The sequence below is a fragment of the Haliotis asinina genome, chromosome 7, assembly GCF_037392515.1.
Source record: "Haliotis asinina isolate JCU_RB_2024 chromosome 7, JCU_Hal_asi_v2, whole genome shotgun sequence".
NCBI classification, from domain to species: domain Eukaryota; kingdom Metazoa; phylum Mollusca; class Gastropoda; order Lepetellida; family Haliotidae; genus Haliotis; species Haliotis asinina.
The window spans coordinates 65887375-65911174 of record NC_090286.1 but is presented as its reverse complement, the minus strand read 5'-3'; the positions used below and the strand labels follow the sequence as shown (position 1 = coordinate 65911174).

Genomic DNA, 23800 nt, shown 5'->3' with positions numbered 1-23800 from the left:
ATTGTGAAGCATTCTACATTTCACTGTAATACCCATCTTTCATTGTGAAGCACTCTACATTTGACTGACATACTGTTTCTTGCGTTTCTCGAACATTCATGGTTGCAACTGATTCAACGTGGATGAAACCTTAAAATGTCTGCATGGTACCAAACTCAAATTATGCCTGTAATTATGAACCTCAGTAACATTCAGATGAAAGCTAACTTATCTAGCATAATTAAATGAAAAGACTGACTGTTGGCCTAATGCCCACAGTAAAGACATAAATACTTATCACCACTGAGTCCCCTCATGCATCCATGTACAAGTAGGTCACATGTTGATGACCAAACGGTTTCATACCTGGGACACAAACTTGGCTGTGGCATCACTGAGAGTTTTCAACATTGGGGTTGCATGTGCATAAAACAGGGACATCCTGTTGGCCATCTCATTAGAAACAGTTTCTTCCTCATTTTCATCCTGAAAAAATAACAGTTCTTTTTACTCATAAACATGGCATCAACATCAATGGTGCTGAACTACAATATTGTAGACAAAATACAAAATATGATAGTAAGAACAGAACAAGCCATCAAAGGTAACATCTTAACCAAATAATCTCCACAGTCCCGAAAACTATTTAACCCTCAGAGAAAGGAGATCCCAAAAGGAGAAGCAGCATCTCACTGCGGAATGCAGCTTGGTCATGGATAAACTATACAGACCACAAACCTCATTTGCAAGTCGTTTCCGTGACAACGTTCTCCTGTAATAGCTGAAGTCATTCTGAATGGCGGGATTGGTCATCTGGAAGCAGAGGAGTTGGAACTGAGCATTATATCGGAACTATTGTAGGAATGAACACAAAACCAATAATGTCCTACACTGCCATGCCTATCAGAGATTTCATTGTGGCCTCCTCCAGAGTCTTGTGTGTATGTCTAAAGTCAGCAAGTTTCCATGGTGATAAACAAACAACTGAGTTTGAAACCACAAAGTTGTTCGTACCTTCAGATCATCAAAAGTGAGGACAAAGTCCAGTATCTCTGCAAACTGTTTAAACAAAGACTGTTGGCACTCAAGATGTTCCCGAGGCGTCATGTTGTCTGAGCACAACTCTCGAAGTAGGTCTGGTACAACATTTTCTGAAGAGAGAAATCAAAAGTTATGAACACCAGTCTTCATGGAAAATACAGACATGACTGTCTACCAAAGTGTTGGACAATATCATCCTTCAGTGACACACATAACTGATTAACAGTCTCCTGTATCAGGGAGAACTAGTAATTATACAACATTTCCCTTCCTACCAGTTACAACCTGTTGGCTAAATGTATCTTATCACATGTTTCTCTCATAAAATGATGTAATGATAATGTGTCAGCCAGTGTGAGTAGAATCATAATCTGACAAAACACCACAACTAAGAAAGATTGGGGATGTTTAAATTTGCTTTAATATCTGTGATGGTTTCTCAATGAGCAATTGTTAAAGCATGTAACAAGGAATTTGTCATGTTCTCTACATTGGACAAAGGGTCCTCTCCTCCTCTCATTGACACCAGTTTGCACATGTATTCAGTAGTCTTGTTCCAAAATAAAAGCTGGTTCTCGTGATGAGTATATTTGTTTTTCTGTAACAGTTGTATTCTTTCATTCTAAAGGTGGGATGACCACCAAATCACTTGGATGAGATGTAAGGAATGTTTCAATAAGAGTGAATACCAGCAACATCTCAGTCTTTAATGCAACAGGTGTAAATAACATGATGATATTGGTTGGTGGTAAAAGTGTCCATGCTCAGAGAACAATGACACAATGACCCAGTCTACCACAGCGAGGAGGGGAGCCTATTCTCACATTGAATCTACGCTCTGGACCTATGGTTTTCCTGTGAATGTATAATTATGGATATGATCATATTTTACAGTTATATTCAAGTTTAATGTATGAGCAGCTTTAGAGTCCCAAGCTGATCAACTATGTAACTAAATACTTGCCAGATTATACTGGACAATATAACCTGCTATACAGAACGACTGAATGGGACAAATGTCAGCCTTGCATGGTATCACTGCCTACACATCAACAACATAATTAGCAACAATTGGCTTAATTATATCTCATTTGTCATTTGTGTCATTACTGTCTGACATAACCACATAAACAAGTTGCAGGCTTTCTGGGAATAGAAATCATGTGGTTTGCTAACTTCATTGGAATGAACAGATACTCACCCAGTTTGAGGGAGAACTCATAGAAGGCTTTCAGTTTGAGAACTAGAGGGAAGACAGCCTCCAGGGCCTTCTCTTGGTGCTCGGCAACTGTAGGGTTAGATATGGCCTACCAATACAGAAAAACTCAGATACAGTACTACAGCTGTACACAATATTTTTACACAATATTTTTGCTATATCATATTATCTACTACACTGCAGAAATTAATAAGGTTGGGTCCTGTAATATGGGGATTGAATCATGATCCAAAGATGTAATTATCTGAATAAAATTGATATTTTATACTTATCCTAACTCATGCTAATTGCTCATCTCCTCTTCCCTGGCGAAGTTAATAGAACACCTGAAATCCCTTGAAGTTCCCCTCTAGAAAGAAGTGGACGTAAAATACACTCACCCAGTGTAGCCTCCCTTTTCCCACGCCTAGGTCATCTGACCACCCATGCTTGTTACTCTTTCCTTGTATATCACCCGACACGCAAATACAGGAATTCAGCGTGCCTGGGAGGGACTGCTGGGAAGGCTTTTGTCATGAGTCAGGATAGGTATAAAATATCAATTTTATTAAAAAAATTACATATTTTCCCTTATCCTGACTCATGCTAATTGCTTACAGAATATGACAGAAACGGCGGTGGGTTAGCCCACGCTGGATTCTGCTGGCTGTCAAAATTACGTCCAATAATTCCCCCCCAAACGGGAACATGTAATGGCGGTGGGTCAGCCCACGCTGGATTCTGCTGGCTGTCAAAATTACGTCTAATCAGACTGAGAATCAGACTGATAATGAGGAAAAGCCACAATGTCATGTTAGTTTCAAACTCTATTCTGACTGACTCAAAACAATGTTACAAGGACAAGCTCTGCTATCTCACTGACCCCCACGGGCAGTCACGTGTCCCCTTGTGGATGGTTTCCCCACGAGACGCACATACTGTTTTGCGAAGCAAGGTGTGTTTTCTCAAGACGTCACACCAGGAAACACAACTGGTGTGTTTTGGAGCACAAAATCTCATGAACATACCCCCTCTTTGGCAGGATACTGGCAACTATAACTGATATGCAACATTCTTACTAAACCATGTCGACCATGTCGAAGAGTTGAAACGTAAGGTGTAGTAGAGATGGCGATCTCATTGACCCTTGCTTGTTTATGTAGAAAGCCACTGGTGAGTTGTCTGTGTGGATCATCAGTAGCTTGTCTGTCAGTGTTGTCGATCAGTGATGGATAACATGCATCACCACTTTCATCTCCAACTGGTTGATGAGAAGAGCTATCTTCCTTCTTTCAGACTCCTGCTGCAACCTCATTGTTTAGATGGGCACCCCATCGTTCGAGAGACGTGTATACAAAGAGATGGTTGTTGGATGCCGACTTTAACTTAGAAGTTTCTGTGCGGGCCTTCGCCTGGGGAGTCCACCAAAGCGGGTATTATCTCAGATGTCCAGCGCTGTAAACCGGTCAAGACTTGAAACCTTGACTCAGGAATCACTGTCATTGACGTAGCTGCAGGCATCTTCGTCTGATCATGTCCTGAGCTGACGTGAGCAGTCCGAGTAGACATAAGCACTGTCGCAGTGGTAATGGAGAGAGTAGAACTTGTTCTAACATTGGCTTGACCTTTGACCCACCGAACTGATGGGACAGCAATACATTTCAACGCAGTGATGAATCCAATCCCCAGGAATTTAGATTCACAAGTCATCTGAGCTGAGCCTGAGAGTAAAATCCACCTGTAGACTGATCTCCTGACAGGTCTGCTGTTAGAAGACCTCTATGCCGTCTGAAGAATCAAATGACGCTTGACTGCTAATCTAGTGTGTAATCGACATATTTCCATCGTTGCAAGTCTGACAACTTAAAGGGACACTCATGAGGAGCCATTTCCGTGGCCTGGTTGTTCCTTTTGTTATTGTTTTTCTCCCGTGAGTACCCGGATGATATTCCAGAATTCGTGACTGGTTTGTGACCTCTGCTGCGCAGCCAATATGCGCAAATGAGAGGTTAATTATAGACAGATCAGCCAAGGTGAAGTCATTTTTTCATTACAAATGTATTATGAAAACAAATGAAACACTTTGAAGGTTAATCATATGCCAGTGGTAGAAATGGTAAAAAACTACTAGGACAGGAAAATAACGAAGCCAATGAATATCTATGTATTTTGTCTCATAACCCTAATTAGTTTATTGTCATATTTGTATGATTTTGAAAAGGAATAAAAGAGCACTCGGCCTGTTTATACTTATAGTAAATTTCTATCATGACTGTAACATTTTAAGATTGCATAGACTGCCAATGTGGATCCTATTTCACACACGCCCTATGCACGATCTAGTGTGTTTTTTCTGTCATATAGATTCTGCTGAATGCTACAACAAATAAATAAAAACAAAATGCAAATATTGAATTTAAAACAGACTAATGTTATAGCAGCAATGTAAGGCTACTACCTTGTTCAGGGATGTATCCATCAATATCCACATAAAAGAACAATATTCTATTCATCTGTGGCTGGTAAATAACCCTGCTCTATGTCATGTGTCTTACAACAGTTTACAACATATTCGTCGTTGAGAATTCCCCAATGGGGATGTCCACCCCCTTGAGACGGTTGTATGGGAACGGCTGAAGGTAGAAGACTCCAGTTGTTCAGACCCTCATCTTCAATGTTTACCTTCTCTCTCTGGATTCTGCAGAACTTGGACTTGTTAGAGTTACGCTGACTTGTCTGCTTGAGCACCGTTGTCAAGGTGTCGACAGACTTGATCATCCTGACTTCTCTGGTGTCTTGGGTGACCATCCTTGCTACCTCATTAATCTTGTCGATGAAGTAGATTCAGTCCCGCACTAGTTGAGGCGAGGTGTTCAGACATGAAATACTGATCCCTAATCTGAGTGACTGATGCTGACAGGATCATTCTCTTTTCCTCGTTGGCAGGTTTGCTAAACTTTGCGATGAGAGTCTCGTTGACTCTAATCCGAAAAAAACGTGCATCGTAGTTGTGTCAAGCTGAGCAAGCCTCTTGTCGTCTACCTTGTACATGGTCAGTCCCATGACCTAGGCGCGGGTAAAGGGAGGCTACACATGGGTGAGTGTATTTTACGTCCTCTTCTTTTTAGAAGGGAACTTCAAGGGATTTCAGGTGTTCCACTACGTTCACCAGGGAAGAGGAGATAAGCAATTAGCATGAGTCAGGATAAGGAAAAGTTTTCTGGCTCAACTAAGGGGAGCGATTCTCCAGGCAGTGTCCATGACAACTGAGCCTCCGGTAAGACCACTAAACACATCCAGGGGTTGAGAAATACAACTGCCCAATGTCCATGCCAAGTAAATATTACATGTAGCATGTAGGACAAAAACTAAAACTTAACAATTTGACTTGCCCGATGGCAAGTAAAGTGCAAAAAAAAAATTTCATCACTTGTGAGTGGCAATTTGTTGAAGCTAAGTGCAAAAGACAAAATGAAAGTACCTCTAGTCCGTAATGTTTAGATTAGAGTAGCCTCCCTTTGTCATTTCTCCTAGAGGGGTATTGCTAATGAAATTGCATTGCTAAGCGATGGTAAGACGCACCATTCTGTGAAACTGTTCAACGTGATATTACTAGTATTTCTATGGTGGGAATAAAAGAAAAGGTGACAGTTTACAAAAAGATGCAACTGTATCAAAAAACAAAAAATACGATGATGAAAAACGTGAACGAAAGTTTATACCAGGTTGGAGCAATCAATTTCCTCGGCTCAAATATGACGAAGTAGCAAATGTCACGAAATGCAAAATGTGCATGAAATATCCGAATGTTTTGCCAAAAAACAAGAAACACACATTTGTTGACAGATGCTCAAAGTTTCAAATTGAATATTTGAAGAGTCACAATGTATCACACATTCATCTCAAATGTGAATGCTATGAAAGGGCTGCAAAAAAGCCAGCGTAAATGTTAGAACTCCTAAATCATAGGTTTCTGATGAACATCATCCCATTTTGAAAGGCTTGCAATCTGTTGACGAATCAACACTGAAGAAATTAGACAAATTATTTATAACAGCATTTCATACTGCATATCGTGGCAAACCACTTAGTTATTGTGAATCTTGCCCAGACTTACTGGATTGTGTAGGATACTGGAAGCAAATATAGAGACATTCCTGCAGCACATGAATTTCTTAAAGTTATATCAAATTTACTACGCAGTGAATTTATTACAAAAAAATCAAACAAGCAAACTTTGTCACAATTTTGAGAGATGTAAGCACTGACAGTGCTATTTTAGAACAAGAGACAGTCCTGTCTCAATCCATGCTGGAACTGTACCTCTTGAACACTGTCATGCTGAGGGCGTGCTAGATGGGATTAAAAGTGCTATAAATTTACTTCGTCTGTAATGTTAGAAAGTAAATCTGGTGTGGCAGCTAAAATTCGTGATAAAGCAGAACATGTGGTGCCAGTTTATGGTGTGTCATATAAGCTTGAACTTGCAGTATTCTATTCAGTAAAACGTGAGAGCAACATTTCAACTTTTGAAGAGACACTAAAGCAAATCTTCAGTCCAAAGATGAGGAGAGAACTGAAATCACTATACAAGATTTTCAATACAGATTTAGTCAATCTCAGTAACATAAAGCAGATTAGACAGGTAGCCAGCAAAATTAGAGCTTAACTGTTAAGAGTTCTGAAAACAAGCTTTCATTCTGTCATCAACCATGTTCAAAGTGTAGCAACTGGTACATCTGAGCAGAGTTCAAAGTGTAAAGGTTGGTTGAGAAAAATGAAGACAAACTGTTTTGTGAAAACAATGCATATTTTGCTGGATATATACTTCCCATCATCACTGAGGTATCTCTAGCATTCCAGAGGGAACATCTGCTGATTACTGAAGTTGCATCAGAATTAGATGGACTTGTATAGAAGTTGGATCCTGTTGGAACAGGAGAAAACGGAGAGTTCTCTTCAAAGCACTAAAGTCATGAGGGAGGCAGGTTTGATGGCATCAAACTAACTGGTCTTTGTAATCCTGTAATCCTCAAAAAAGATCCATTCTTCCTCCAGTTTGTTGACAGCATTATTGCCTACATAGACAAGCAGTTTGCTTGTTTCTCAGAGAAACCTCTAAAGTGTTTCAAAGTGTTTGATTACACACAGTCACCATCAGAGAGGGAGACATATGACAAAGATGATCTTTCTGATTTAATGGAACTTTTCACACTTATACTTCCCCAAGAACACAGAAGACAAGTGTTGCAGGAGTTCACCGACCTCAAAGGCCACTTGAAGGGCTGTCCCAGACCAGTCTTTGAAGCACAGCGCTTGCAGTTTGAGAAACCTCCCAAGTTTTAAAACATTAGGGAGGTGATTGAACTGATGTTTGCCTGGAACAGCTATATGTGAGAGAATGTTCTAAGGCATGAAACTGGTGAAAACCAATCAGAGAACAGTCCTCAATCAGGAAACTTTGCATCACACCTTGAGCATCATGACACATGGAAACCAAAGTAACTTTCTGACTTTAACCCCAGACCTGCCTTGCTGGAATGGATGAGAAATACCTCTGGTACCTCACATATTCTTTCTATGGTGAAGGAAGGCGAGTACAAAGGATCAGCTTCCAGTACTCCGGCAAGTTCTTGCAAGTGTGTTGAATGACTGTTCGTGTAACTGTTCCCTTACACAGATCCTGACTAGTCTTTTTCAGTGACTGTTAGTTACTTGAAAGATCATGAGTGTCAATATTAAGCTTTACAGTTAAAAGTATTCAGTGATTGGAATATGAAACATTTTCACAATATCAAACTGTAACAGTATACTAACTCAGTTAAAGTTGTGGCTAATTTGAATGTCACATTATACAATATCATATCATTGTTAATCCTTGGGACAAGTACTCTTTGAATAAGGACAAGTAAATTGATATTTTTCACTTGAACGTTGACAAGTAAACTTTAAGAAAAGAATTTCAACCTGTGACATCCAACAATGGAAGTCCTTCAGTATCACAGAACTAAAACACTAAGGTAGCCAAAGCTTCAAGAGCACCAATGCATCACAATGTTGCAATCCAACATATGTAAGACTTGGCCACATAACATAATGAACATAAATTAACATACCTGTGTAACCATCGTAACAGGTCACTTACGTTCATGTATGTACACACCCCTGTCATGTCAAGGTCTCAATGAACACATGTTAATTTACTCTCTGTAGAACTGCAGTGTTTCAAAGCTGACAGAGACATATTCTTCCTCGTTACACTTGACAAACTGTTAATAATCTGTCATGAGATCAGTCATGTCAAATATTCCGAAACAATAGCAGATACGGAAAGTTTTGTAAGTACACAAAAGTCGGATAAAGTATCACATGTCAAATTTCAAAGTTAAGAGTCAGATAATGTTCCCAGAGAAGCCCAAGAAGGTCCAAACATTTCACTACATGTCAAGTATCTTGCCCCATTTCAATCAAAGGTGCACCATGTCAACACTAAGTGGCACAATTAGCTGGAGTTAAACGTAGACTGTGTTGATGACAAGACATCAGTGTAGATGGGTTTAGTATGGACAGGGTTAGTGCATGTAGAGATGGGGGGCTGCTCATATAAAGTGTTCAGAAAAAGGAGGTGACATCCGATAACATGGCTAACGTATCAGTTTGTGTATGAGGAAATGAATCGTGCTAGTCCCGCCTAAATGCACTTGGCTGTATGAGGGTACCATCGACCTGCCTGTCACACACTTTGGAAGGGGACATATAATATGAAGAGGAAAAAAACCCTTGAAGCTATTTTGATCTGACAGATAACAGATATTTGCATCCCCATGTTTCCAAAAGTGTTTCTCCTTCCACCGTGTGTAAGCGCACATCAGTAGTCCGCCCCTCCAGCCATAATCAGACTAACATAGAGCCATATGAAATCACTGCTGAAAGCCATATCCCCTAGCTGAGGAATATCAAGATGGAATACATCAGCTGTACTACACCTCCTAAGCACAAGTTATATGACCCTGATGCATACATGGCCAGCTGTACTGCACAATTAAGAGTTACAGATAAGAAAACAGTTAAAGGAAAACCTGTTGGAGAAGTGATTGATTGTGATACAATACTAGACTAAACAGCCAATACCAGGGAGTTACTTACCTTGAATCATCTATCAAGTTACCACAGTAGTGCAATGTTTCATGTTAAAGTTCTGACAACAGTGAGACCATTTCAGTGAAGTTACCATTCCCAAGCATTAACACACAGTCTGCCATCACAATTTCATCCAGAAAGTCTACAATCAGTATCCCATCCAGACACAGTCAACCATCACTTTCCAATCCAGACACAGTCTACCATCCCTATCCCATCCAGACACAGTCTACCATCACTACCCCATCCAAACAGTCTACAAGCATTATCCCATCCAGACACAGTCTACCATCACTATCACATCCCGAAACAGTCTACCATCACTTTCCAACCCAGATACAGCCTACCATCACTATCCCATCCAGACACAGTCAACCATCACTTTCCAACCCAGACACAGCCTACCATCACTATCCCATCCAGACACAGTCTACAAGCATTATCCCACCCAGACACAATCTACCATCACTATGCCATCCCAACAGTCTACCATCACTATCCCATCCAGACACAGTCTACAAGCATTATCCCACCCAGACACAATCTACCATCACTATCCCATCCAGACACAGTCTACCATCACTATCCCATCCAGACACAGTCTACCATCACAATCCCATCCAAACACAGTCTACCATCACTACCCCATCCAAACACAGTCTACCATCACTATCCCATCCAGACACAGTCTACCATCACTATCCCATCCAGACACAGTCTACCATCACTATCCCATACAGACAGAGTCTACCATCACTATCCCATCCAGACACGGTCTACCATCACTATCCCATCCAGAAACGGTCTACCATCACTATCCCATACAGACAGAAGCTTGAAATGGATTTTGAAATACATGGAAGCTCATTCTGTTTGGTAATACCAATTTTTGTTTACAGAGTCAAGGTTGTCCACAGAGAGAAGGTATTCATTCGATACATATCAGGGTTGTCCAGCCTGAAAAGGTTTCTATTCTCTACATACCTGTCTTATTTCTTCTGTGGCTCCTGTGTATTTCCGTAACTCCTTGGTGATCTCATGGGAGATTTTGAGGACAGCTTCAACCATACTGTACACAGGTCGCTCCTGGGCCGTTGGTTCTGTGTCTGAGGTACAGATAAAAATGCACTGAACAGGAGCAACACAGAAACAGTACAGCTACATGACAGGAACAACACAACAACACCACACAAGGAACATGGCTATGTCATACAAGGTCTGATCAGGACTGATTTCTGCTGTGTGGTATTCACGATAGCCAACTGACAATAACAGCTGGAAGCCTTATCGCTTGATGACAAAAAACCATACAGTAGCTACTACACTCTATGTAAAACATGCATGCAAGGTAGTTGTACAAATCATGAACGTCTGTTCCAGTGTGCTGCACGTAACTGGTTGGGGCAAGGATCCATCTACAACTCTCCATCCATGTGGTGGTCACCATCAGCAAACAACTTTACTGCCTACATTCTGTTGTAGCTCACTCCACATGGGACCATTCAAGTCTGAGGTTCACACCAAGGTTGATATCAAGGTTGACATTTGGTTGTCCCTGTCTAAGATAAGAAGTGTGTCAGCACTCACTCTCGAAGTCCACGAAGATGTCCTGTGCTTTGGCAGGAGGTTCATTGTTGAGAAGAATACGTAGAAGGTTTCCCATCACAGCCTGTGCCAAGCCTCAAGGGAGCTGAAACCAATGCGATAAAATAAGTTGATAGATGATCTTCTCCAACAGACGACATATTACACAGTACAGCATCCATATCCCTCCTGTCAGAAGACGCTCTGTTTGTTTTCTTGTTTAACGCTGCATACAGCAATATTCCAGCAACAATGTGATAGTCTGTAAATAGATTCTAGAGAGGAAAGCAAGACACTTGAACTAGAACTTGCCAACCCTTCCAGAGATGGAGCAGAATCAGCATCCCAGTGACATCAGTTGTCCCCTGCTTCTGAGTGGAAGGACTGCTGTTGATGAAAAATGCAACAGCTAATCTACAATTTGTGTCATGCTCAATAATCTCAAGGATATATGCTCCAACAAATCTCCACCATACCCAGGATGCATCTACGGCTCAGCACGATGCTTTTATTACCTCCTTTGGTTAGCTTTTTATCTAATTGGCTGTCTACACTGGGAAGTTGAGCTAACCAATAACAACTCACTTTCACTTTTTAAATTATCTAACTGATTAAACTTGTCAACACAATAATATATTATTGCAGATATTCTGAAAAAAGTTGCAGCATATATTTTTTTTAAGGTTTTGGGCCTGTCAATTTGTCTGTATGTTTTCAGTATGCAGCTGCACTGACAAGTTTGGTTGTAACAGCAGCTTAACTGACTGGCTACTGTGAGCATGCAAAGCCAGCAAAGGAAGTTAACAAGATCATCGCAATGAGTAATAGATGCATCCAGGGTATAGTGGAGAATTATCGGGCAATCGTTTTCTGATTACAAAGATTTATGGTCAGAAGATATTGTCATGTGATCTCACTTCCTCTGAATGAGCACCTTAACAAGCTGGGTGTCACAGAAACATCTGGGAACCAAACCAGAAAACAATGAAAGGATCACCAACAAATGCTCACGTATTTGCTTGTAACAACACAATAGGGAAATAAAGAGGCATGGTGCAAGCTTTGATACCGTAACTAAAGGGGTCTAATCATGCATGTTTTAGAGCAAGTTAGCTTTCAGTTTAACATAAGTCAACATACTGATATAATTATATCAGCTCACAAACTATGTTCTCCTACTTGAGTGTCAGAAAATTTGACATATCATAAACCATGCTATCTAGAGAACATTTATATTAGCATGGGACCCAGCACAACATACTTATTTCCTGGGACACTGAAAGAGTTGACAGTTGACCCATGCATACCTACATGCCCCTATGCTCATTAAATTATCACATGTGACAGTAACTGTTGAAGGTGACAACCCTTCACTTTTATCCAACTACACTCACCCACCCCTAACCCCATCCCCTCAAACTCAGTCACGAACTTCCACATACACACACCAAACCGTACCCCTACTCACCCACCTAATCTCGGTCATGAACGTCCATATACACACACCAAACACTACCACTTCTCACCCACCCATACCCAAAGTATACTCATTCTCCAACCTTTATCCCAGTAGGCTCCACCAAATTCTACTTCCTCCAGTTCTCACCTATGACTGCCAGTATATAATCAACCTGAGATGATACTTTCTCAACAAGACTCCTAGGGGCAACACGACCCTTACAACAATCCAAGTTACCAACAAATGCCTCGCAATCTAGACTTGGCAGTTTGTTGTTTTATCCTAAGCTTCAAAACTCAGTCTGAAATATTAACCAGTCGTTGTAGCTTCATGCAAATAAACCTGTGATGTTTTGCCAGTGACATGATGCCTGCTGAACATAACATCCATCTTAGACATCGGACTGGGGGCTGTGACAGTGTCAATGCAGGATGAGCATGAAAAGTGATTTGAATCTTATAAGGAACAGTGAAAATCAACATAAGAAAAATTAACATTCATCTTGGGAGTGTGTGTTGTGTGAGGATGTTAAAACATATCTAGTGGCATCAAGAGGGCAGAAGCCAACACCGTGTGACACGCAGCTGGCCTCCACGCTGCCCTGTTGACTCAGCATGTAGCTGTTGACAATGGAGTTTAGCACATTTACTGTAGGCCTTGACAAAGCTATCGCTGTCTCAGTGTATGTTCTGGGGTCATGTCGCAGGACAACAGAGCAGCATGGTCCACTCATCTGGGACATGAAATAGAATTTATCAATAACACTTCACACTTAATTATTTTGAAAATTCAACACATTTATTTCAAAATAGCCCCCAAGATTGATCTAGAAGTGTATACTGTAAATGATATAAGCGTCTAATCAAACAGTTAAGTGTTGGAATTGTAATGTCTTCTATGAGACAATGCTAGAACTCCCCATGAAAGTCAGTTATCCATCCACGAAGTGCTCCCTCTTCAACATTGTTGCCTGGGAAGACACGTATCTTAACCACAGGAAGTGACATGACCTTGGCACAACACCTCAATGGCTTGTTTAACAATACATCATCAAGTATGGCGGACATATTTCACATGTACTCAAGCAATTGTTATCAGCTCATGCAGAACACCACCACTCCTGTGTCTCGTAAGCTGGAAAGTAATTGAGCTACAATTATGGTACATTCTCGTTCCACCAGCTGCAAGCTGGAGTTGTTTTTATGTTGCTGTTTGAAGGAGCACTCCGCTATTTTCTAGCTAAATGATGAAGGCCTATAAATAATCGAGTCTGGACCAGACAATCCTGTGATGCAAGCAGGACAAGTCTTTGTTGTCCGAGTCATGGAAAAGGCTGCATGAAGATAACAGTGCAAAAACAGAACCAGAAAACATTTTCTGTAAGAAAACATGAAAGCACTCTGATATCCTTCAATCAACCAGGCTACAAATATACTCCACTGACAGGATGTGATGGGATGTGATGTAATGTGACATGACGTGAAGTGAAGTGACCCGACATAGTGTGATGAGATAAATTTAGATGTTACATAACATAATGTGGTATCGATAATAAGTTCTGCCAATGGCGGGATTTGAGCCACTGTCAACACCAGCTTGCCAGTGCTGACACACATTATTTTTATTGTAGTACAAAGCGCCCTAGAGCTCCACTTCAACAGCATCAAGTGAAACTTCCTAAAATAATTCCAATTCCAATGCCATGAAATTTGTGTTATACAAAACAGCAAATACACTGTTTCAGTGGTTTGTGTGTAATGGCTGATGCCTATGAGAAAAATGCTGCATTTAGGCAACATTTCTCCGAAGGTGGTAAAACTGCTGGATGAAAAATCTAATCAATACATATTTGTATTTATTTCTGAGAATCACCAAGACAATTATACCATAATAAATGTCAAACTCTGAAACCAATACATAGTGTACTTGCTTTAATAGCAACAGATGTGAAAGTTATAGAATGTCCCTGAAACACCTACATTGAGTTCATCTTGAAATCAACTGGAAACTGATTCATACACTGTGTACATGTGCACAATGGCTTGAATAACAAGTGTGCATAATGGTGTCTGGGAGAGTTGTTGTATGACAAACAGATCATATAAACATACACCAAATACCTTTACACCTACTGCAGTTGGCATGAATAGATACATTCCCGTAGGCCAAACAACTGTCCTGTACAAATATAGAGGTTCCTTCCCTGCCTTTATTATCCTCAGTCCTCAACTAGGAAGTCCTGGTCTATCTGGTAAATGCACACTGTCCAGCTGTAACACACAGACCAAACCCCAGCAGACGTCTCGAGACAATGTCTCACTACAACAAACAGTCCAGTCAGCAGGCTCTATACCCAGCAGACGTCTCAACACAATGTCTCACTACAACAAACAGTCCAGTCAGCAGGCTCTATACCCAGCACATGTCTCCACACAATATCTCACTACAACAAACAGTCCAGTCAGCAGGCTCTATACCCAGCAGACGTCTCAACACAATGTCTCACTACAACAAACAGTCCAGTCAGCAGGCTCTATACCCAGCACATGTCTCCACACAATATCTCACTACAACAAACAGTCCAGTCAGCAGGCTCTATACCCAGCAGACGTCTCAACACAATGTCTCACTACAACAAACAGTCCAGTCAGCAGGCTCTATACCCAGCAGACGTCTCAACACAATGTCTCACTACAACAAACAGTCCAGTCAGCAGGCTCTATACCCAGCACATGTCTCCACACAATGTCTCACTACAACAAACAGCAATCAGCAGGCAAAGTTAATACAGGAGATTTTGTACAGCATTAAAGCACACATTATATATCTGAATTACCATCATCTTTAGCATCAAGAACATCTAAAATATATGTAACAGTAGAAGTCTAGAACTGAACTATCAATATTTTAATTCACAACTGTCCAACAAAATAAAAATAAATTACTACTGATAGTTTGGATTTGGGCTTGGATGAAAGATCAGCAAGATAAGATTAAGTATGTAGTACTAAGGAGACATTAGCAATCAACTAGTTATTGTTAACAGCTTTCTTACTTGCTGGGATAAATAGTCTAGATTCCGACATCCTCAAGGTTACAGGTCAAATTCACTGATCAGAAAATGTTGTTATTTTAAGTTTTCTGGTGTATTTAGAACTAACGATTTTACAGCTTGTGTTTACTAGGAAGAATTGGTACAGCATATGTCATTTGCAGTGACAAAGTGAGGCCTGCCAACATGAAAGTCTATAGCCATTCAATGAGATCACTCTGCACCAACATAAGATCATTTTGACATTAGCAGGTGTGGCTGCTACGGTGTTCAGTGTGAAGGTAAAGTCAGCAAACAGGATCCTGACAGGAACTTCTCCATTCTCGACACTTATGAAAGGGACTTCATGGAGGATATTACATGAGTGCCCATGTTTACGACAAGAGTGCCTAAATGATGGTATTTCCCGAGCGAGAGATACATTTAGGGTTTCAGCATTGCCGAGAGGGCTTTGAATAAGGGAATATAATGCAGTTCAGGGCCTGTGAGACAGACTAGCCATGGATCTTTACTGACCATTCGTTATTAACACAGGATTGATGAGAGAAATTACTGGCCAAGTGACTGAAACGATACACCTTCTACTTATACCTATACTTACTGCAACCATTGCTCACATGTAAATGCCCACTTGGAGATAAGGTTTAAGATACAGAACTCAGGATAGCTATTGTGACCCCTTTCTGTCAACACAGGACTTGCTGTAGACACTTTGTGAATGAGCTGCTGTCTGGGCAAGCAGTATGGACTTCCAGGTTGAAGGGGATCACAATTCACTTAAAGACACATCGTTGCATCCAGGTAAAATGTGCTGTCCAACGCTGCTGTACTGCACTTTTATCATGGTGGTCAGTAAACAATCTAGTCTCAACCAGACAATCCAGTGACTGACATCATAACGAAGACCAGGTCATCTGGTCCTCTCCTGTGGGATTCTGACTGTACATGGAATTTGGAAATGGCTGGGTTGAGAAAGTATGGTTACACCTACTTCAAAAGACCCTACGAAAATCTTCTGAATGTCAATAAAGGTTACAACATTACACATTACAGCAGGGTTGTAAATTATACACACAGAAATACAAATGGGTCCCTCACCATACTTTGTACTACATCTCATTAACTATACAGAGCATCATGTCTGTACCAAGTCATACAGCCAGGGAGATAGGCCATAAATATAAAGATTGTTCTAGTAAGGGAAAGGGGTCAAAATTATCCCTTTCCTCCCTGTGAATCAAGGCTCAAACAACCAGGTCACATTACAATGATTACGTCATATGTCAACAAGCATTATTTAGTTGCCAAGCAAGTCCAATATGGCTGACAGTGAGTATCACACAGATATGGATAAAAATGGTCAGCTTGTGGAGGTTCATGACCACTAATAAAGCAAAGCGTATTGCAGCTTCTACATGCTCAAAAGACAAAAACCATGATAAACTGGCATGAACAATTGGACTGTCAGCAATATGCATGTCACACACCTCTGAGTGAGATCCATTCATAAGGTGACACACACTGTAGACATTCCCCTCCTGGTGAAACCCATGAACTGGGCTATTGTGCTGACACTCAGTGGTCACCAACTGACCACGAACAGCCTAACAGTGGAGAAAAATACCAACCTCACCTTCTTAATGTTGAGTGTATCTCTGTACACTGTCTGGCTACACTAATAATCCTAACAACAGACAAATGACAGCTGCCATTTACTGGAAATAATTGTCACTATTACAATCATCATGACCAAATCTTGTTTCACAAAATGCTGGTTATTGTGTTCCACAAGAGGTGATACAACAATTACAACTGAGCTACACTTGCAAGGCTCAATTCACCTTCTTGCAGCAGGTGCAACATAAGATAAAGACCTAGTCAAATACCAGTTGCAAAGAAGTGTGTAAAAACGTCAGATGTTTCAGTGCACATAAACATGTCCTTGATGTGGGACCCATGAAACCATGGCAACACTGAGACACAGCTGATCCCTGTTTAAAAGCACTGTCATGGCCACATTGTTTCGATGCCATATGTTTACAAAATTTAAAGGTCACATGCAACCAAAAAAACATAATTAAATCACATAATTAAAACACAGTTTTCACTTGTTCATGATATATAAAATGCATTCTTGATTGTGAAAAACAAATAAACGGATAATCGGAAATCAAAAGTGCAATATTTGGTACTTGGGTTCACCTCCCTCGACATGAAGCAGCTGGGATAGCAGACCCAGTCAGTACCGCTGGGTGTGCAGTCAAGTGTAACGGGGCTTTTTCATTGGCCACTGCTTCATTTGCCGATATGCTTAGCCAGCTCATTGTTTATGGCTTGTAAGCCCAATGGGTGTTAACTTGAAATAGTAAATGTTCAGTAACTGAAGTTGAGCACTGCATATTGTCATTAGCAGACAGGCAGGCAGACATATAGGTGTCAATAAACCAGACATTATAAGTTATCACATCGTGTCGAGGGAAATACAGGGTTTTATCAGTCCCGAGTAAGGTTGTATTCCCAGAGCCGCAGGGAATAAAACCTTACTCGGGACTGATAAAACCCCGTATTTCCCTCTACAGGATGTGACAACGCCTTCATCTAGCTGAATGTTTTCACTAAATCAAAACAAACATTAGAATGTTTTGCTTCAATTTCTTCTTCTGATGTGCAGCATAGCCGTTGAAACCAATTTTTCCCCTAGCGCTGTGGGAAAATTAGTGAATCTAGATCTAGCCTAGACTAGAGATGACACAAAAACTGTAGCTGAGCTGAACAACAATTTAAGCGGAGCTGCACTAGAGATGATACAACAATTTACTCTGAGCTGCACTAGAGATGATACAACAACTTAAGCAGAGTTGCACTAGAGATGATACAACAATTTAAGCTGAGCTGCACTAGAGATGATACAACAATTTAAGAGGACCTGCACTAGACATGATACAACAATTTAAGCGGAGTTGCACTGGAGATGATACAACAATTTAAGCGAAGATGCACTAGAGATGATACAACAATTTAAGCCGAGCTGCCTGCTACTGTCCTACACCTGTAAGTGACAAACTGACAATAGGTGCAGATTGAGTCCTTATTAGATAACGCTTAGTGTAGTGGTTTGACAACACAGAATCTGAGAAATAACCTGGAACACTTCCTGCTAGATTGTTCGACCTTACTCTTTAGAATACAGTGTGCTCTTCCTCATGACAAAGCTTTGTAATTACCTGAAGAACTAAATAAGACCTATAGACAAACTCAGTTTGATTATATATAAGGACTGCGTAACCACAATACAATATACAGTGTATATTTCCTTGTTTTCTGAAGCCTTTGTATAAAATTAATGAACATACTTGATTGGCTGTGGACAACAGTTTTAACAAGCCCAATTTCTGAATCACTAACAGTAACATCACATAGGACAACATGACCAAATGTGAAACAGCCACATGGAAGACTTTCTTTAGTTTTCACAAACAGGTGTCGATTGGTACAGGTGTTGGCTGCACCCTACATACAGGTGTTGGTTGTTTCTTATGACCAAGTTCATTGGTTCCATAGTAGCATTCATACAGGTGTTGGCTGTACCCTACATACAGGCGTTGGTTGTTTCTTATGACCAAGTTCATTGGTTCCACACTAGCATTCATACAGGTGTTGGCTGTACCCTACATACAGGTGTTGGTTGTTTCTTATAACCAAGTTCATTGGTTCCATACTAGCATTCATACAGGTGTTGGCTGTACCCTACATACAGGTGTTGGTTGTTTCTTATGACCAAGTTCATCCATACAGGTGTTGGCTGTTCCCTACATACAGTTGTTGGTTGTTTCTTATAACCAAGTTCATTGGTTCCATACTAGCATTCATACAGGTGTTGGCTGTACCCTACATACAGTTGTTGGTTGTTTCTTATAACCAAGTTCATTGGTTCCACACTAGCATTCATACAGGTGTTGGCTGTACCCTACATACAGGTGTTGGTTGTTTCTTATAACCAAGTTCATTGGTTCCATATTAGCATTCATACAGGTGTTGGCTGTACCCTGCATACAGGTGTTGGTTGTTTCTTATGACCAAGTTCATCCATACAGGTGTTGGCTGTTCCCTACATACAGTTGTTGGTTGTTTCTTATAACCAAGTTCACTGGTTCCATACTAGCATTCATACAGGTGTTGGCTGTTCCCTACATACAGGTGTTGGTTGTTTCTTATAACCAAGTTCATAGGTTCCACACTATTCATACAGGTGAGACATGGAACAAACCTCTTTCTGTTTTCTTCAGGACAAGAACGAGCTTCCACACAGAAGATTTTCTCCTGTTTGATGTACAGCAATACACTATTCTCTTAACAATACCTGCAGATAAATTTCTCTTTATGGTGGTTCATGACTGACATCAAATAACACTGGAAACTATGAGGCCTTGTCATCCTGTGTTTAGATGACATGGCCATGCCCTGCGCTGGATATCAGTTGTAACGATTAATGTTTCAGTACAGAGATAACTAGAAATATTTCAATCATAATTACTCTAGAGTTGTGACGATATATCAATACTTCAATAATCGTGATATTAAATTAAAATCAGACGATACAATATATTGATACGATCCATGTGTATCGACTTACTGATGATACATACTAGCTAAGAGGTCACCAACATTTCAGTTGGTTTTATTCATACACCATCGCAAATTTCACAACTTGTAGAAACAACCAGGGAGCACCATGTTTCAGGTTGCTAGGTGACGAACGTCACAAGATTTTGGCACTTCTCTCAAGCGCACAGGGAAAATGGCCATTGACAACGCTGTGTTTTCAAAGTCTGGTATGGGATATAAAAGCAAGGTCACTTGAATACAAATATCTATATGCCCCTCAAGACCCTGTTAGACACCAAACAGTAACATAAATATTAATGAACATCTATGGCAATATTTACATCTCAGTAGCCCTCTTCATGAAATTCTCAACACATCAATGACAAAAACATTCTTACACAACCTACACACCAAATTAAGTCTTAAAAATGTTCACACCATGACCATTAGCTAAACATGACAGTTGATCTATAACCCCATGCATGTTAGGAAAACTGAGTAGGTATGAGTGACATGGGATATATATGATGCACCATACACATAACATGTGTATCACAAAGGTAGGAGGTGACATGACATGTGAAATGTCATGAGGCTGACGCAAAATATATTTGAAGACAAATTGGATTGTCCCATTTTATGTACTCAAGAATTAACAGACTTGTTGACTGTTGTCACTCTGGATATCAAGACTAGGCCTAGTTTGGAAGCTTAAGCACTGTTACTGACTTCAACACTAACAGTAATTCTACCTCATATCATTATAGTGACAATACATTTGCACTGACACTCTATTCTGTTTTGCCATAATAATTACAACTTAGTAAATTGTATTGATTTGTAAACAGAGTAATATAATACAATTGTTAATCCAAATACCTTTGCTATACTGCTAGTTTTGCATCACACTCTATTGTTTTACACACAGATTTCTGGATTAACGCAGTGTTTCCACCACACTGATACGTCCACTGAAACTGTCATACCATCCTAAAGTTCAAAACACCTGCATCACACAATCTGGGTCTTGGGGCGCAAACAAAAACGAAAATTTAAACCAAAACTTTACTGAAGCAGGTATTTCATGTTTAATTATCAACGGAAGGTCGAGGTGACTGGTGATCTTCACCTCCTGCTGATTACATTTGCTCAAGGTAAAGTATTACACACTATGTGCAAACCTTCCATGTTAACATAAAGTAAACTTCAAATAATGCAGGTACAGCTTGGGTGGACTATATTTGAGTTATGACACTTCATGGAGGAGCAAGATAATGTCAGAGATAAGTCAAATACTGTCATGTGTACCTTATCTTGTCTTTCTATATCAATATAACCCTAAACACATGTTGATGACAATTAAGTTGTGGTGTGGTTTCCTGGAATGTCAAAACATCTCTCAAACACAGTCCAAGTGTTACTTGCATAGTTGGACACATCAGCGCTTGCTATGCAGTCTGTGCATGTGTGATCGAAACATTAGTCCCTAAATTTTGAATTTCTACATATACGTGTGTGATGTTAACTGATATACTGCACACCACTGACAGAGATGAATGACTTTTAGCTAACTGTTCTGCCAGAGTACGGCTGCATATTTTCGATGTGTACTCCCTATGTAAATATAGTGATACATAGATTTTTGCAAATGTGAACATGGTAAAAATATACAACTGAAAAGTTAAGAAAAGTTACCTGACATTAATAACACATAAAACCAATAAAGCGAAAGCTGGGATGATGACACTGAAATGGTCACTGTCTAATTGAAAGTTGGTTATATTTCCTTCGACTTGTATTTAATGGATAAACTCATTTTGACATCACTTCCGCGTTGGGTTATCACTCTACAAAAGATTTGGATATGTTAACTGGTGTAATGAGAATGTGGAAATCACAGTAAAACGACTCTGGTTGTAACAATGAACGCCTTGATACATAATATCCCAGGGTTAATAACGACCCTAAGACTTAGAATTGACAGAAAATTACGCAGAACAGAAAACACTAGAACTGCAAGTTCACAAATCGCCAGTTCGCATTCGGTGCGACGTTAGGTTGCACGCTGTGTGCTTCGTTCGACAAACAAGGAAATGGAAAAACAACATATATTAATTTTAAATCGCAGAACTCCTACCTATATGTACATGTAGTTACCGTTGAAACGGGAATGTTATATCATCAATCGTTCCAGATCCATGCACTCAACCCTCACACAACTTCGGCCATTTGAGGACAAGTTACATTTCTCTTCCGGGTCAAGCGCAAGCACTTTCCAAATATGGTAACATGAGCTTCTGCAGGTGAGGAAGTAAAATAATTCTAACATATAAATGCACTCTAAAAGTAATGGAAATCGCAATCATAAGAAAATATAATACGAACTAATCTGAATAATGTCGGCAAAGTTCACTGTAGTGAAAATCTCGATGCAACGCGATGTCTATTTATATCATGTAAACAAATCCACGTGCAGTGCAAAGTTGAGAGAAATAACGGTGAACCAAATCAAAGCAACATCATATAGTAAGTGTTTTGACTCTACATTATTTACATCACGTTATGCCTCCTTCTGCATTCAGCATTAACACGACAAGCGCACCTGTTCCGAAAAGTCTGACCTCGTTACGAGGTCAAAGAACCACGTGCTATAACGTCACTAATATGTCGTCTGCTATCGGGTTGCTGTCAAATGAGCAGGAATGACGTGCAGAAGTTGGGTACGGTTTATGTATCGTTTGGATATAATTAGGTGAAAACATTAGGATGAAAATTTGTACAAAGACACTTGAATGTAGGGTTGCTGTTGAGTTGAAATTTCAGAATCATCGTATGTATACAGCAAACACACAACGATGCTACGAAACGTCCCGGGTTTCATGAATTGAAATCATATAAATCATTTTAAAATCTGAAATCCGACCTTGTGAAGATTTCAGTCACTATGCTATGCAATCTTCAGTAATTCTCATATTTATTTTTTTATTTTGATTAAACAACAGAGGTTAGCCCAATAATATTTTGCTGACTTCGTAATACAGATGTAGTGTTAACGGCGCCAGTTCAAATCATGACAAATGTCTCTGAAATTTCCTTCACTCTCGGCATAATGCTGTATTTACCTTTCTTCTCAAAGTTGTTTATGGTAAATGTACAATTACTATTGCAACACTAAAAAAATGTGAGTATGGTCATAATGTGACATATTTTTCATATGATATATAGCTCATCATTTCAAATACATTGGGGCATACTGTTACATAGTATTTACAATTTTTCACATTTCTGGGCTAGTTCCGGCCTTGATTTCTCGAAACAAACTTAAGTTTCAACATTTCAAACTGAATTTGACAAAATAAAACAGCGTATTTGTAACTCAACTGTATTTTAAAATTAAAAAAGGCCTATACATACTTCATCTATCCACCAAACTCAAATTGTCTACTCTGGGTTCAGTATTGATTATAGTTCATTCTTGGAAATGAATGTTCCTGTGTTTACTCACATTTGACTAAAAACTCAGATTGAAGTCAAAACTAAGTTTTGTTTCAAGAAATCAGGGCCTGTACATCAATGTAAATATGATGTACTGTTCACTATATCAATATCCACCTGATAAAGAGGAAGAACTAGCCCAGAAACGAGGATGAAAACTTTTATGGATAGACAACCTCTTTCTTGCAGTGGATGTGATGTTTCGGTGCAGATTCTAACACCGTTATCAAAGATGTCATCTTTTGTT

General features: G+C 39.9%; 1 protein-coding gene across 2 annotated transcripts in view; it reads right to left on the bottom strand.

Moving 5' to 3' along the window:
• Positions 1 to 22295, bottom strand: part of LOC137290889 (CYFIP-related Rac1 interactor B-like) — a 40913-nt gene extending 18618 nt beyond the window's left edge. Inside the window, exons 1-7 of one of the 2 annotated variants that reach the window (XM_067822059.1) lie at positions 22196 to 22295; positions 10946 to 11048; positions 10343 to 10464; positions 2222 to 2327; positions 994 to 1130; positions 718 to 792; positions 346 to 465 (exon numbers count right to left, since the gene is read on the bottom strand). In XM_067822059.1, coding sequence (XP_067678160.1) covers positions 346 to 465; positions 718 to 792; positions 994 to 1130; positions 2222 to 2327; positions 10343 to 10464; positions 10946 to 11021 — 636 coding nt within the window. In that variant the 5' untranslated portion in view covers positions 11022 to 11048; positions 22196 to 22295. The remainder of the gene's footprint in view (positions 1 to 345; positions 466 to 717; positions 793 to 993; positions 1131 to 2221; positions 2328 to 10342; positions 10465 to 10945; positions 11049 to 22195) is intronic. The other variant, XM_067822060.1, reaches the window with a different exon arrangement.
• Between the last annotated feature and the right edge of the window lie 1505 nt (positions 22296 to 23800).